This window comes from Camelina sativa, chromosome 12 (assembly GCF_000633955.1).
Source record: "Camelina sativa cultivar DH55 chromosome 12, Cs, whole genome shotgun sequence".
NCBI classification, from domain to species: domain Eukaryota; kingdom Viridiplantae; phylum Streptophyta; class Magnoliopsida; order Brassicales; family Brassicaceae; genus Camelina; species Camelina sativa.
The window spans coordinates 17,263,172-17,278,215 of NC_025696.1; the positions used below are offsets into that span (position 1 = coordinate 17,263,172).

The window sequence follows — 15,044 nt, forward strand, 5'->3', positions numbered from 1 at the left end:
TTGTTAATTTATAAATAATAAAATACGTCTTAATATTGAACTTTAAATCCTAAACCATGAAATCTTGAAATACATTTCACTATTTTTAAAATAACAAAGTAATATAAAAAAACATTTAAAACTTTTTACTTAAATTTTATTTATTAATTATTAGCATATGAGGCATTAATATATATATATACATTAGTTTATTCAATTTACTTTTTTTTTTATATATGTCAAAGCTACAGAACTATCTTGGTTGTTGTATTTTTTTTTTTACTATAGAAAATTTAAACATTTCATCAGTCAATAGGATTTTAACAAATCCAAGTTATTCACTCTAAACTGAGGAAGGAGAGAAAAATAGCCCATCAAATATGTAGTAAGGTTTAGTGTATATTATACGATTAGTAAACTTCAAAGACTTGTTAATTTTAATGATTTTTGGTTAAAGGCTAATTACGAATATGTAGTATTTTTCACAAGTGCCAATCATTCTTTTTACATAAATATTGGTAAAATTTTATTTACAAAATAAAGGTACCGAAGAAAATAACGACATTTTGAAAATATATACAAGAAAAAAAAATCAAAAAGTGTAAATTTATAATATTATATAGTCAACGACATCTTGAGAATTTGGATTTTTTCCCTTCACTATGTCTGATCCAAAACTGTGGAAGTTCATCTGCAATATCTTCTTCCAAACCGTGCAACTTGGCAAAAGATATGCATTAGCTTACATTTCAATTCGTTAAGTAACCTCAGGAAATAAATAACATAAATTATTAATTTCACTTGTACATAAAACTGAAAATATGACTACACCTGCAAGTGTATAAAACGAAAAATATGTTAAAGTTTGAATCTCAATAGCAAGTAGTAATATAAAAAATTTTGTCAAACTTTTGTCAAAAAGAAACAGAAGTCTTACCATTCACATATATCAACAGCAAAACTCGATCATTTAAACACTGAAATAGAACAAAATTGCTAAATCTAATCGAAACGAGGAATAAAGTAACCAAAACCAAAAAAAAAATAGTCCAAGCTGTTGTCAATGAAGTAGAGCTGCAAAAAATTCACATTACAAATAGGGAAGACAAATAACTATAAAGAATTGAAAAATTACGCTGGCTTTGGCTTCAATAATCACCACTCTGAAGGAGTAGTTTTGCAGCTTCATTGCAACCGGCCAACCGTCCTCGGCTGCCATGTGCAATGGAGTCTCACCATACTGAAGACAAATTATAGAACAGCAAAATAAGTGACAAAATCTAAAGCTCAAGAAAAGAAGAGTCAGGGGAGAACTTAAATCTAAAACAAACACCAGACTCACAATATCCATTGCTTCCAACTTAAATTTATCATATACATGTTAGTTCTTCGTAATAGGTGCAAAATTCAACTGCAAGAACAGTCAAAGACATATCAATTAGAAATCGGTTACACTGAATAAATCGACTCTTTACCAAAACCAAAACGTGATACCTGGTCACGTCTTTCTCTACCGACCAAACGATCCTGTTTTCCCTAGGCTCGTGCTCGGCGGCAGTATGAAGTTTATCAGAAATACAAAATTATCATCAGAAAAATCAACTCAAAAAAACATCAATCGAAAACCCAAATTGAAAGTAGAACTACTGAAATTGAAATCTTCCTGCAACAGAGCAAAACAACCTAAACGGATCAAAACCAACATGATTTAAACACTAAATCACTGCAAATAACGAACACCCAAACATATATTTTACCCTTCTGTGTCAATTTCGAGCTCACCAATTTGATTTGGATTGATGCATGTGACTCCTCACTATGAGAGGGTGTTGTAGATCGTCGATGAATCTGACTCAGAAGGATAATGACTGAGAGGGATTAACTGAGACTGAGAGGGATCGAAAGTGAATGATAAGACAAACAAATTTGGGATTGAGTTTGAGGGGTTTCCAATCGAGTTTCAGAGAGATCGACGAGAGAAGAGATTAGCCAAAAAAGGTTTAGATCTCTAGTTTAAAATCGTCACGAGTTACTAAGTAAAAGACAATTACGTGACTTGGCGAAGAAGAAGCTGATCTGTATTATTTGTTATAATTTTATTGGCTAATAATTTTAACTGATGTGTCAATACCAAGTTGAAAGTTAAGGCTGAGGTGTCAAGCCCTGGAGATAAACGCATTCTGTTTTTATAGTATTGATGAGATAAAAAGATTTCCTTATTTTTTAAAGTCTTACCTATAATTAATTTTAAAGTTTTGGTAACTAATATTAAAATCAATGCATTAAATGTAAATACTTTCCAAAAAGTATTTTTGAGCAAAAACTGCTGCAAAAATACTAGTATAGATATCACTTAACCTATGTTTACTAATTTTTCATTTTTTAACATTATTTTTAAAGTGATATAAACTTCATCAAACATCAGCCTTCCCACAATTGGATGTGGCCAACTACACATGTGTGGGTAATGCAGATTTTGCTGCTGAACTAAAAGCTGAAGGCAGACTAGGGTTGTTCTTTGATAGGGCCAGATCTTGTCGGCGACCGATTGCTGTCACCCTCGACGTGACTGCGTATAACAATGGAATAGTTTCCACCATCTTCGAATCCATGATGACTCACCTACTCTAGAAGAAGAAGACAGAGCTTAGCAACAACAGCAATATCACCAATCGGCTCACTCAAGTTTCGAATCAACTCGCTATTGGGGCATGTGTTGCAACTTATGTCAAACTACGTCCTCTTATAGTTACTGAATTCCCCGACAGGTACACTTCAGCTTATCTCAAAAGGCCAAAAGGAATCACGGACGACTTACCTGTGGTCGTTGCACCATTTACTTTTGCAATTCAACAACTCGGCGCTGTCAACATCACTAACCTCCCTCATAAGGCACGTTATGTCCCAGCTCTCCCTCCTACAAGACATCAGTACGGACTTCCGAACAACCAAGTTTGGAACCCCGAGGCGTACACCCAAGCTGTGGAATTTGCTAGAAACTTTGGACTTCACTTTCACGTGGTTGATCTTAACCTGAAGACCGGTACCCCCTGGTGGTTACTGAGACAACACACTTGTCTGAACAAAATGTTCGAGTTGAAGCTCCCGTTCCCCGAGGTAAACTACACTTCTGACATGGCACTCACACACCCATCAAATGCTATTTTCGATCTCACCCCTTGCGGAGAGTTAGACTACGGTTCCATACTACGTGACCCTCACCCTGGCATCAACGTCACCACGTTCATGACCATTGATGAAAGTGCCAAACAGTTCGTTTCTTAGTTCTTACATGTAACTTTTGAAACCACTTTTGAGTTTTTAAAACGATAATGTTGACTTTAATGGCTAAGTTTAAGGACTCCTAATCCTATGTTAAAATTGTTTCATTCTCCTCTGCTTTGTGGAAAAAAACTCACAACTCCAAAACACTCTGTTTAGTAAAACGCTGCGTTTTATAATTTGGTGTTGTAGTTAAATTGAAAGGGAGTCTAATTTCGAAAGTTGTCTACTTGTGTGACTCTGTGATGGAACCTTCTCAAAACCCCAGCAAGCGACTTTGCAGAATCCAAAACCCAAACCCTAATTCTCTCCCTAATGTTGCCGGTTACGAACAGAGCCACGTCGATCTGATGATCTCCTCGTTCCTCTCGTTACCGGATTTGCCTTCCTTATCCTCGCCGCTCTCCATCAGCTCCTCCTTCGACCGGGCGGTTGAGAAATTGTTCGAAGCTTCCGGCGATGACTCCGTTCAAGATCTTCTCACTGATCGAGCACTCCAACTCGCCTCGCTTCTTCAAGATTCCACCAATAGATTTTCCCGAAAGCGCGCTTCCCTCCACAATTCCAATTCCTGGTCACTCTCCCATGACCTCACCGTTAAGGTAACAAAATTGTGACTTCCTAATTGAGGATTCTTAAGATTATACAGTGGATAGTGTGAATTTGAGGATGTGTTGATGTCTCATGTATTTGGGTTTTAAAATGCAGGTGTTTTCGATGGTTGATACAAAATCTCTGATGCAAGTTTCAGCTTGTTGCACCATGTTCAAAAAATGTGCCATGGACTCTTGTTGTTACTCCCACATTGACTTGACAACTGTGAATGTTAGAAGTAGTGTTGTGTGTAGTATGATCCTTAAGGCTGGAAAAGAACTCAGGTCAGAGATTTATTATTGGAAGCTTTTTCCTTTTTCTGATTTATTTGAAATTTTTGGTGTATCTAATCATCTCTCAGGGTTTGTTTGATGCATGCAGATCCCTAAAAGTTGGTTGCTTGGAAATATTTGCGACACCTTTGCTTTCAAAATCTTGTCTCGCCGCACTATCCTATAATGATGGGTTTCTTGGGTATTGGCTTTATTACCAAAATTCTGTTTTGACTCTTTTACCATACATAGAAATTGGTTTCTGTGGCCTTGCATCTTTGATAACTTGTAGTTTTTTTTGTTTCTATTCAACAAGGAATCTCGTGGAAAGCCTACACATTTATAATCGCAATTGGTTGGACGAGGAGTCCTTATGCGGTGCGTTATCGGTCTGCTCAAATCTAACCGATTTAAAGATTGTTAGATTGTAAGTTGCCCTTACCTGTTGCTTACCATGTTCCTTGTATGTTAGTTTCATGAATTCTCCATTACATATCTTTTTGCTTTTCATCATCTATGCCTTACATTATTTGTTCATTTGATACTTTTTTTTTTATGTCTGTTGATTTTAGAATCTACTAGTTCCTTTTCTACCATTTTGATTAGTTCCAAGAATTTATTAATTCAGTCACCAAAGAACGACACCATAGAGAGACTTTGGCAAAGGAGAGAATTCCAGCTCTTAACCTAAACCCTATATAAGCCAGAATGCCTAAACTTATCTGCCTAGTTCCCCTTTAAGCCTACCCACTCCACCAACCGATTGAAACGTCTATTACTGATCTTCCAAGTCTCGATACATCTCATAGGCTAGTTACAATAGTCCTAAGATGGACTAAAAAAAGCTTTGTCACATTTTTCTCACGTTCTGCAACATTTGTGTTTCCTCTTACAGGGTTCAGTCATTAGATAGCGTATTACGCCGTCTCACAAGAAATTGTCAGCATCTGTTCTTAGAGAAAGAGCTTGGATATGGTAATTTTTTTCCACTGTGATGCTTTGCTTTTGTTTTCCTTTCATGTTTGCTTACGCTGACCCTAATGTGTGTCAGTTAAACCGTACCGTATACGTGGTTTGTCCTTTGAAAGAAACTGCCCCAATATGACTTCACTATCACTTATAGGTTTTGACCTAAGTGATAGAAACGCCTACCATCTTATTAAGGTATGACTCTTTTGGTTTTGTGGTATTTCTTCTATTTTCATTTGGTGCTATCGAAATGTTTTACAAAAATATTGGATGCTTTTTTGCAGGGTTTGCGTAAGCTTAAGTACCTGAACCTATCCAGAACAAAGAGAATCAAAGGACGCTTTTTTAGGTTGATGTTTGCTGAGAAAACATATTTGATGATGATATCCTATTAAGTATTTTTTTCTGTTAGCAAAATTTCTTATGGTGGAGAGTTTTTTTTTCTGATGGGTAGGGATGTAAGCCATGACTGCAAAGACTCTCTGCTCGAGACTCTGATATTGCAAGATTGCGATTCTCTAGAGGAGGTAAAGGAATTTAAACATAAGACAGTTTTTCTTTTGTTCTTGCATCTCATATTAATGTCACTAATATTTGACCCGTTTGAGTTACACATTTTCAGAGAGATGTTTGCCTGTTTTTGAATTCGTTACTCATAGGAAACTTCAGATTCATTCGACACATTGTAAGTTCACAATAACTAGTACTTAACTTGTTTTGGTATAAATACTGCTGGTTACTCATGATCTTTTTCTTCAATAGGACGTTTCAAATACTTACGGATTGATTTATGGCGACAGGAGATGTAGCAAACCAGTGTAACTGAATTTTTTAAATATTGTTTACCATTTAACAAACAGTAATCTAATAACTCGGTTTTAGTGACGTACTAGTTTATATGGCTATTATTGTGTGTTGTAGGTTACCTCTGGAAAAGCTGAATGAAGAAAGACCAGGGTTCACTTTTGTGGCAGAATTTAGAACACCAGCATCATCATCATCATCATCATCAACATCGACATCATCATCAGCATCGTCATCTTCAAGGTTGATCAATTTGTTGTTAGGCTTTTAAAACAATATATTAGGAATTGAAGTTAAATAATTTGTTGTTTGTAAAATTCAGCTCAGGGAATTCTTCCTCTTGCAGTGGAACTGACGACGATGAAGACTGAAGTGTGACTTGTGAAGTTGTGATAATTGTCTCGTCTTTTTTGCTGAAGACAATATTATTAGGCAGTAATATTTTTTAAAAAAAGACTTTAAACCAATAGACGTGTAGTAGTAAAACCTTTCATGGCAAACAAACATTGCATCGAATTTTCACTCGTCCAAGAGAAGTACTCAAACCCAAGATCCAAATTAAACCGAACCGGATTAAATTATAATCAAACCGGGAAGTAAACCAAACCAAACGTTTCCATCTGTTCATGTTACTTTTTTAATATCCCTTTTCTCACTTTCATCCTAATCACCGACTTAAAGAAGACAAAAAAAAAAAAATCAGCAAATTCTTCAGTTTTCTGGTAAGCATTGGTTTCAGTCTCTAATCCTTTAATTACTTGCTAAACTGTTTAGAATCATGAAAGGTTGTAGTATCTGTTAAAGGTTGAAATTACGTTTCGTGTTTATTTTGGTACTTGATTTGTTTTGCCACGTCTCTGTTATGAAATTGAGTGACAAAGAGGTTGAGAGTCTTCTTCTCTTATTCAAAGTATTAACATAACTATTTTTAGATTTTTTGTGTTCATTCATTATGTTTTTTTTCCTCTCTCTCCTAATATCGACTCTGAATTTGACCTTGGTCATGTGATTTTCTTGTTCTCTTTACGATATTATTTCTTAAGAAATTTTGTGTTGTTGGTTAATCTTTATTGATACGATTAACTTATAAGATCTCAGAAAACGAAAAACAAAGTGGATACAGAGATTCTTCCTTATTTTAGAAAGATTTTTTCCTGAAACACTTTAACGAAGATTTTAAATGTCTTTTATATTCTTCTTTTTTAATTTGCAATTTGGTTCGTTAAAAAGATAAATTTCCATTTATCTAATGGGAAGTTCAAGGGGTTCCCTTTTTCTTGCGCTCCAAGTTTTTCTTATATTCACAACTCTTGTAACGTAATAATCTTCTCTCTCTTTTGTTATTTTGTAGGTGATCGATCACACATCTCCTCCAGAAGAAGAAGATCAGAAGAGACCAAATAAAAACTCGATCAAATGGATCGTTTGAGCAGAAATTTTCTTCTGTTTATATTGGTCTTACTTATAGATTCCCCTTTGCCACAGTTGGGGATGGTTCACTTCTTCTTCATCGGAAAACACTGACTCTTCTTCTTATTCTCGGTCGTCTCATCGTAGATCCAACCCCGAGTTCTCCATTGAAGTTTTCAGTGACCAGAAGGCGGTTCGTGTCCTTGAAGACGCTAAAAACAAGCTTGTTGGTCCAAACAGTTGCTGGCAAAATGCTTATAGATACCTCTTCTCTGGCTGCAAAGAGACGATTGCCACAGAAGAAAAGAGAAAGAGGTTTGCTTGGCATTTAAGCGATTGCTTTCTTAAAGACTCTGGAAGACCTGCTTTTCCAACTTGTAGTGATGATTCAACAATGATGAGTTGCCTCAAGAAGCTTGATGATCATGAGCATAAGATCTATCTCGAGTTCATGCTTGAGACCAACACCATCTGCCAACAATTACAGTAAGATGACTCTCTCAAACATGAGATTTTATTTCTTTTGATTTGCGAATTGGTTTCTTAATTTGCCTCTTTCTTCTTCTTTTTCTTTTTTTGTATGGCAGGAGTTACGCGTTCAAGAACGAGATAGAGAGACTTGTGAATGAGCTGAAGAGTTCAGCTCAGAATACAGAAGATAAATTGGATATTTTGGAGAGTAAATCTGATTCTTTAATACAGAGCTCGAGCTTGATTCATGATTCTCTAAGGTCAATAGATGCTCGGGTTCAAAACGTCGCTCATGTGACAAACACCATAGAAACTAGTATGAGTGGACTGTCTCAACAAACTGCAGAAATATATCAAGAACAAAAGAGTATTGCAGAATCACAGATGGAGTTAATGGACGGTCAAGTGAAGATGAAAGAAACGTTGAAAGATGGAATGGAGATGTTCAGTGATGCCTATACTAACATCCAGGAAGGAGTTGATAAGTTGAAAAGCGATACAAAGCAGATTGAAGGGGAAATAAGTGTACTCGGAGATAACCTATCAACTAGAATGAATGATTTGCAGAGTAAAACTGATGACACTGGAGTTAAGGCTGGTAGCTCATTGGATAAACAACAGAAGCTTTTAGATGGCCAATCCGTGGCTCTTGACGGTATCCAGTTTCTTACCCGGTTTCAGTCTGAGGCACTGCAAGAGAGTAGGTAAGTTTCAGTTACATTAGAGTAGTTTTAAGTTCAAAGGCAATTATTTTTGTTTTCTAACTTTTGCTGCAACTTTGTAGGAATACATTGCAACGGTTGAAGGAATTTAGTCAGGAGCAACAGGAAGATCTTGCAAAGCGGCAAGAAAAGCTTCAGGAGGTTCATGATCATATGTATGAAAATTCAAAATCAATGTTGGAAGCTCAGGTCAGTCCTCTAAACCTTTACACAATACTTCAAGCACATAAATCAATCTTTTATTTTTAACAATGTGTTTTTTTTTTTTTCAGGTAGCATTTGAGGCTAAACAGGCGAACATGTTTGTGGCTTTGGATAAGTTGTTTGCTTTGCACAATGCCATGCTACTCGAGTCCCGAGTGATTAAAGCCTTCATCATCTACTTCTTGTCCATCTTTGTCATCTACATGTTTACAAGTACAAAACAAACTTATATCACAAGGCCAAAGCTTTACATTGGTAAGTATCATATTCCAAATCTCTTTCCTAATACTATATTTATAACAGTGGAAATACACATTCGTTTAACAGACCTTTTCCATTTTGCTGATGCAGGTTTGTGCGTTACCTTAGTATTAGAAGTGGCAAGTTTACGCTACGTGAATGATGCAGAACGTCAAGCATGGATTATAAACATTTTGAGGTCTTTATTCGCTATTCTTGCGTCAGCTCAGCTTCTTCATTCTGTTTTCACATACAGGTATGACTAATTAAAATGATAAAAAAACAGGATATGTTTAGAACAAAAAAAAATCAGAAGCTGATCTTATTATTATACTCTTGTCTGAATTTGCAGGGACTATGACGTACTAAACCACCAGATCCTGTTAGGATTAGTTGACAAAGTTAATAACATGCTAAGCAAGAGAGAGATGTCGTGGGATGAAGAAGATACAGAGAGCGAAGTAGACTGGACATCTTGGGTCGATACAGATCTAACTGATGATGACAAAAATCTTGGAGATGCTGATTTCAAAATCCCACAAGTGATCAAGAACAAACCGGATATTACTTCTCCGACGATGACTAGAAGAGTGTATAACTTGCGTCCGCGGTAGACAGGAGCAAAGTCTTTTTGACTTTATATAATTGTATGCTATTGTGTTGTAATAATGTATCTCCACATGCCTTGACTAATACTTAAGCTACAAATATATGCATAGATAAATATATATATGTAGTTTAAACTTGTGGAGAAGGTTTTGCAATTTTTCAATCTCATCTTAATTTTTGCAGTAATCACATACATTAAACAATATAGGTAAACTACGAGTGAGAATGGGGAGATGTAGGTAAATTACGAGTGAGAATGCGGAATAAAGGGGTGAAGAAAGTTCCAGGGTACAGTTGGATTGAGAGAGACAAGATTTGTTGGAGGACCCTGGAACACAGTGATCTTGGTAAGAGCAATTGCAGATTTCTCTGAAACACAGGGTTCTTGGTAAGAGCAATTGCAGATTTCATTGAGAGAAACACAGGGTTCTTGGTAAGAGCAATTGCAGATTTATTGTCAACTCGTATTGTCACTTTCTCACTATCGGTTCCGGTAATCTCAGCAAAAAGATCTTGAAGCCATATGGCCTGTTTAGCCGCTTTTGTGGCCGCCATAAATTCCGCTTCACAAGAAGAGAGTGCTACAACCTGTTGCTTCTGAGTACACCAAGTAATCAAACAGTCATTGAAATAAAACATGTGTCCGGTTGTGCTTTTACCATCATCTACATCCACGGCAAGACTACTGTCGCTAAAACCTATCAGACCAGCTTTAGACCCTAGTTTGAAGAACAAACCATGTGAAACTGTTCCACGTAGATATCGCAGAACCTGTTTCAAAGCAGTCCCATGTGACTCCCTTGGATCCTTCAAGTAACGGCTCAATACACCAACAGCAAAAGAAAGGTCCGGACGGGTGTGAAGCAAGTACCGAAGACAACCAATATTCCTCCTATAAGTTTCTCCATTTATGCGATTCTCATGCGGTGCTTTTGACAACTCCAAACCAAACTCCATCAGTATAAGAACTGAATTGCATTCACTCATACCCGCTTCCTCCAAGATCTTCTTAGCATACTTTTCTTGCGTCAATCTAATCCCATCTTTTCCTTGTAGAACCTCAATACCAAGATAATAAGTAAGCCTTCCCAAATCACTCATTTCAAACTTACTTGACATATCCCTTTTGAACTCAAGTATCAATTCCAAACTCGAACCAGTGATGAGAAGATCATCCACATACACTGCAACGATGAGAAGCTGCTTCTGCACTATTTTCTTGTATAACGAGGGTTCTTTGGAACATTTTTCAAAGTCAAGCTCTAACATAATTTGATTTAGCTTAGTGTTCCAAGCCCGAGGCGCCTACTTCAAACCATAAAGAGCCTTATGCAACTTGTAGACCTTTCCTTCACACCCATCAGTTATGAAACTTTCAGGTTGAGCAACATAGACATCCTCTCTTAATTCTCCATGTAAAAATGCAGTCTTCGCGTCCAGGTGATGCACTTCCCATCCATTCGAAGCTGACAAAGCAATGAGAAACCTTATGGTTTCGATTCGTGCCACAGGAGCAAAAACTTCGTCAAAATCCACACCATGCCTTTGCACATAACCCTTTGCCACTAGCCTCACCTTGAATTTATTGATGTTATTATCGGAGTTTCGTTTAACCTTGAAAACTCACTTTAAGCCAAGTGGTTTACATCCCAGAGGAAGATCTACTAAACTCCATGTTCTATTCTTGGTTATGGACTTAATTTCTTCTTCACATGCGTTTCTCCATGCCTCAAACTTGATTGTTTCCTCATATGTTGCATGTTCCTCATTAAGCATTAACAAGAGATATTCTCCCTCAAACTCTGCAAGTAGCACATAATCCTTTAAGTACCCTGTTTTTGCAGTTAGTCTCTCGGATCTCAAAACTTGTATCGGTTGAGCTGTTTCTACATTATCTGAGTTATCTATCTCATCTTCGATCTCATCATCATCAACATCTCCTTTGTTTTCCTCTGCAGGTTCGGTAACTGAACTCTCTGCAACTCCATTGTTTCCAAAACCACCTAAGTTAATAGTGAACGAACCAGATTCTTCTTGACTCTCCTCAGAAATATTCCACTTCCAGCTTCTACTTTCACCAAAACAAACATCTCTGCTTACTGTTATTTTCCGGCTTGTTGGATCAAGAAGTCGATAAGCTTTTGTACTAGGTTCTGTCCCAAGATACACAAGCATCCTAGATCGATCATCAAGCTTTCGAAGATGTGGAGCTTCAACCTTGGCGTATCCAATGCAGCCAAAAACTCTTAAATGCTCGACATTTGGCCTTTTGTGCTTGAATGCTTCATACGGTGTTTGATCAGTCAAAGATCTGGTTCCAACTCTATTGATAAGATACGTCGCATGTCGTACAGCCTCACCCCATAGGTAATTAGGCATCCTCATATGCTTTAGAATGCTTCGAGTCATACCTAATAGGGTTCTGTTCCTTCTCTCCACTACTCCGTTTTGTTGAGGCGTGTAAGGTGCCGTTAGATGTCTGTTAATTCCCTTTTGTAGACAAAAATCTTGAAATTCTTGAGATAGAAACTCTCCTCCTCTATCTGTTCGACAAGTTTGGATAGAAGTTCCTGCTTCCTGTTCAACGAGTGCTTTGAAGCTCTTGAATTTGTCAAACGCCTCACTTTTCTCCCTTAAGAGGAATGTCCACATGTACCGAGAATAATCATCAATTAGTACAAATATGTAGTAGAAGGTGAAATTGGTCCACAGAGATCCCCATGAACAAGCTCAAGTGGACGTGATGCTCGAAAAGATGTAGATTTTGGAAACATGTTCCTAGTTTGCTTTCCAAATAAACACGTCTCTCGGAGCATTCGGTATTCCAACAACCAGATCCTTTGATACCATTGTTCTGATGGTCTCGAAGTCGACGTGTCCTAGACGAGCATGCCAATCCACTGAGTTTGTAGACACAACAGTCCCTGATTCTTCTGTAGTAGCAGTCTGCAAACATCTTGTGTTATCAACCTCCAAGATAACTTTATACAACCTGTTCATCGATCTGTTTGCTCTTACTAAGAGATTTCCATCCTTGTCATGTAGAGTGAGGTAGTTTTGTCTCATTCTAACATCACAACCAGCTTCAGTGGCCTGTCCAAGGCTTACGATATTGCTTCGAAGATCGGTATGTAATAAACATCAGTTAAAATTTTCTTTTCTCCGCCTTTTGTCAAAAACAGAATGGAACCCTTTCCTTCTATATTGAGTCTTGAGTCGTCACCAAAACACACCTTACCTGTCACAGAAGGATCAAGTTTGTAGAACCAAGCAAGATTCCCTGTCATATGATTAGAAGCACCATTATCTAAGTACCACAGCTTGTCTGAAGATGTATCAAGTTCTTTCGGTTTTACTTTCTTCTCATTGAGATAGACCACCTCATGCATCATAAGGGATTCAGCTTCGCGTGTATCATCTCCTTCTCTGTCTTCTTTGTCTTGTTCCTCTTGAACCTTTATGAGTTTTAACAGTCGATCTGGACAATCTGAAGCATAATGCCCAATCTTATCACAACGATAACATGTTATCTTGCTCTTATCTCTTGATTGATATCCATACTCCTTCTGCTGATAACTATAATCTCTTTGTTGATAAGAGAAGCGTCCATAACCTCTTCTGCGACCTCTACCTCGTCTGCGGTTAGCTACGCTGCCTCGACCTCCTTCATGGAAATAAACAGGGGACTGGGATTCTGAATTAAGATACATGAGTTTGTTCTGTCCTTCTTGCGATTCTTCCTCATCATGAATCCGTTCCTCATAAGTTTTCAACCTGCCAACAATTTTTCCAAAGGTTGTCGTGTTGAGATCGAGAACCTGCTCCAAGGATGCAACTATATGTATGAACTTCTTCTTCGGTAAACTGTTAAGAAACTTCTTAACAATTTTGGATTCCTCAATGTTTTGCCCCAAGGAAGCTGATTTTGTAGCTATTTCCAAAAGCTTACCAACAAAATCATCAATTCTGTCTGTTTCTTTCATTCTAAGTCTATCAATGTTAGCTGTTAAGGTCTGCAGTCTCGCTTCTTTAACTCTGTCGGCCTAAAGGTTTCTTGTTTTTATTGAGTCCCAGACAGCTTTGGAGGTTTCTAGGTCACCAACTTGCAGAATCATAGATTCTGGTATGGATTGAAACAAGAGAGCTCTTGCTAAATCGTTTTTGTCTTCTTCATCTGATCCAGGATCAATCGTCTCCCTTACTTTGTTAACCCGGAGTGTTACCTTCATTCTCATAGACAAAACGATATAGTTAGTATCGTTTAGCATTCGACATTGTATGGATGATGATGATGATGATCCTCCTTCCTTCAAGACAGGATTCGTCGTTACAGTTAATTCACTCATATCTCGAATGAATCCTTTCGTAATAAAACAAAACCTTTAGATATCGAACCTGTATGCTCTGATACCAAATCTAGAATATGAATATAAAGATCAAATATAAAGCACTTCTTTATTAGCTTTAGAAAACTAACTCAAACAACTAAAGCTTTGATCTCTCTCTCAAATTCTTAAGTTATGTCACAACTTTGACATCTCCTTATATATAAAAACTTAGCCCTAATCCTATTAGGAAAACCTATGCTTAGATAACTCCTAAGCACAAATCAAACTTATCTCTTAACCATAACTCGGTTAGGATAATGACACTTCTTTCTTCAAGCTTATCCAACAGAAGAAGAAGAGAAGGAGCGTATGGTTCAGTACCATAGCGAGAGACTGGCTGTAGCGTATGGAATAATGCATGTGCCTTCACGGAGACCTATCCGTGTGATAAAAAATCTGCGTGTGGGTGAGGATTGTCACAATTCCATCAAGTATATGGCGAAAATCATAGGGAGATTGATTATTTTGAGGGATAATAACAGGTTTCACCATTTTAAGGATGGTTCATGCTCTTGTGGAGACTACTGGTGAAGTGATGATGATTTCATTTCATCTTGATTCAATATAACTATTGACTAATTAGAAAAGGAAAGTGATCCTTTCACCATTGATGTAAGCAGATTGGGTAACCGTTTCCTTAACTTAGTTACATGAATCTGTCACCTTACATGTTAGAAATCAAAGTAACTGATTGATTGTTAACTGCTGATGTAGATCACGAATCAGTTTGCGGGGTTCTAGTGAGTATATAAGTATCTCCAACGGGACCTCTTAGTATAAATTCTTGGCACTATCCCTTGGCAGTTATTGTAGGACCAAGAGACGATTCTTTAGTAATTCTTTGAACACAAGAACTCTTTGCAACGTCTGTGAAACGCCATCAAACCGAGCATCGAGAACTTCTTATCTCTTGTTGTTTGATGAGTTTGATGCCCAATTCAAACCTTTATCATAAGCAAGACTCGACTTATCTCTGGGCATCGAGCGAATGATATACAATACTAGCATAAATCTAAAAGAGATATGTGTGAATCCCAGAAAAGTATGTGTGTATTATTGATAAACATAAGATATATATAGGTACAATAGACGTGATCCCC

The 15,044-nt window shown here is 37.1% G+C and overlaps 1 protein-coding gene, 1 long non-coding RNA gene and 1 pseudogene across 2 annotated transcripts; 2 read left to right on the forward strand and 1 right to left on the reverse strand.

Moving 5' to 3' along the window:
• On the reverse strand, nt 469-2,016 carry LOC104732012. The gene is made up of 3 exons (XR_758708.1): nt 1,474-2,016; nt 1,322-1,390; nt 469-1,219 (listed from the first exon to the last, which is right to left on the reverse strand). It is a non-coding gene; the product is annotated as an uncharacterized LOC104732012 (long non-coding RNA).
• On the forward strand, nt 3,507-6,271 carry LOC104733598 (F-box protein At4g02760-like). Its single transcript, XM_010453164.1, has 12 exons — nt 3,507-3,863; nt 3,970-4,139; nt 4,237-4,329; nt 4,444-4,554; nt 5,023-5,102; nt 5,179-5,291; nt 5,381-5,445; nt 5,551-5,623; nt 5,719-5,781; nt 5,859-5,914; nt 6,018-6,143; nt 6,223-6,271. The coding sequence occupies exons 1-12, from the start codon at nt 3,507-3,509 to the stop codon at nt 6,269-6,271; spliced, it is 1,356 nt and encodes a 451-aa protein (XP_010451466.1).
• Nucleotides 7,317-9,561, forward strand: LOC104732013 (annotated as a pseudogene).

Coding starts and splice junctions, on each gene's coding strand:
- LOC104733598 (XM_010453164.1), top strand. CDS start 3,507: ATGGAACCTTCTCAAAACCCCAGCAAGCGACTTTGCAGAATCCAAAAC. Junction 5,292..5,380: donor ACGCCTACCATCTTATTAAG/GTATGACTCTTT, acceptor GCTTTTTTGCAG/GGTTTGCGTAAGCTTAAGTA. Junction 5,782..5,858: donor TCAGATTCATTCGACACATT/GTAAGTTCACAA, acceptor TTTCTTCAATAG/GACGTTTCAAATACTTACGG.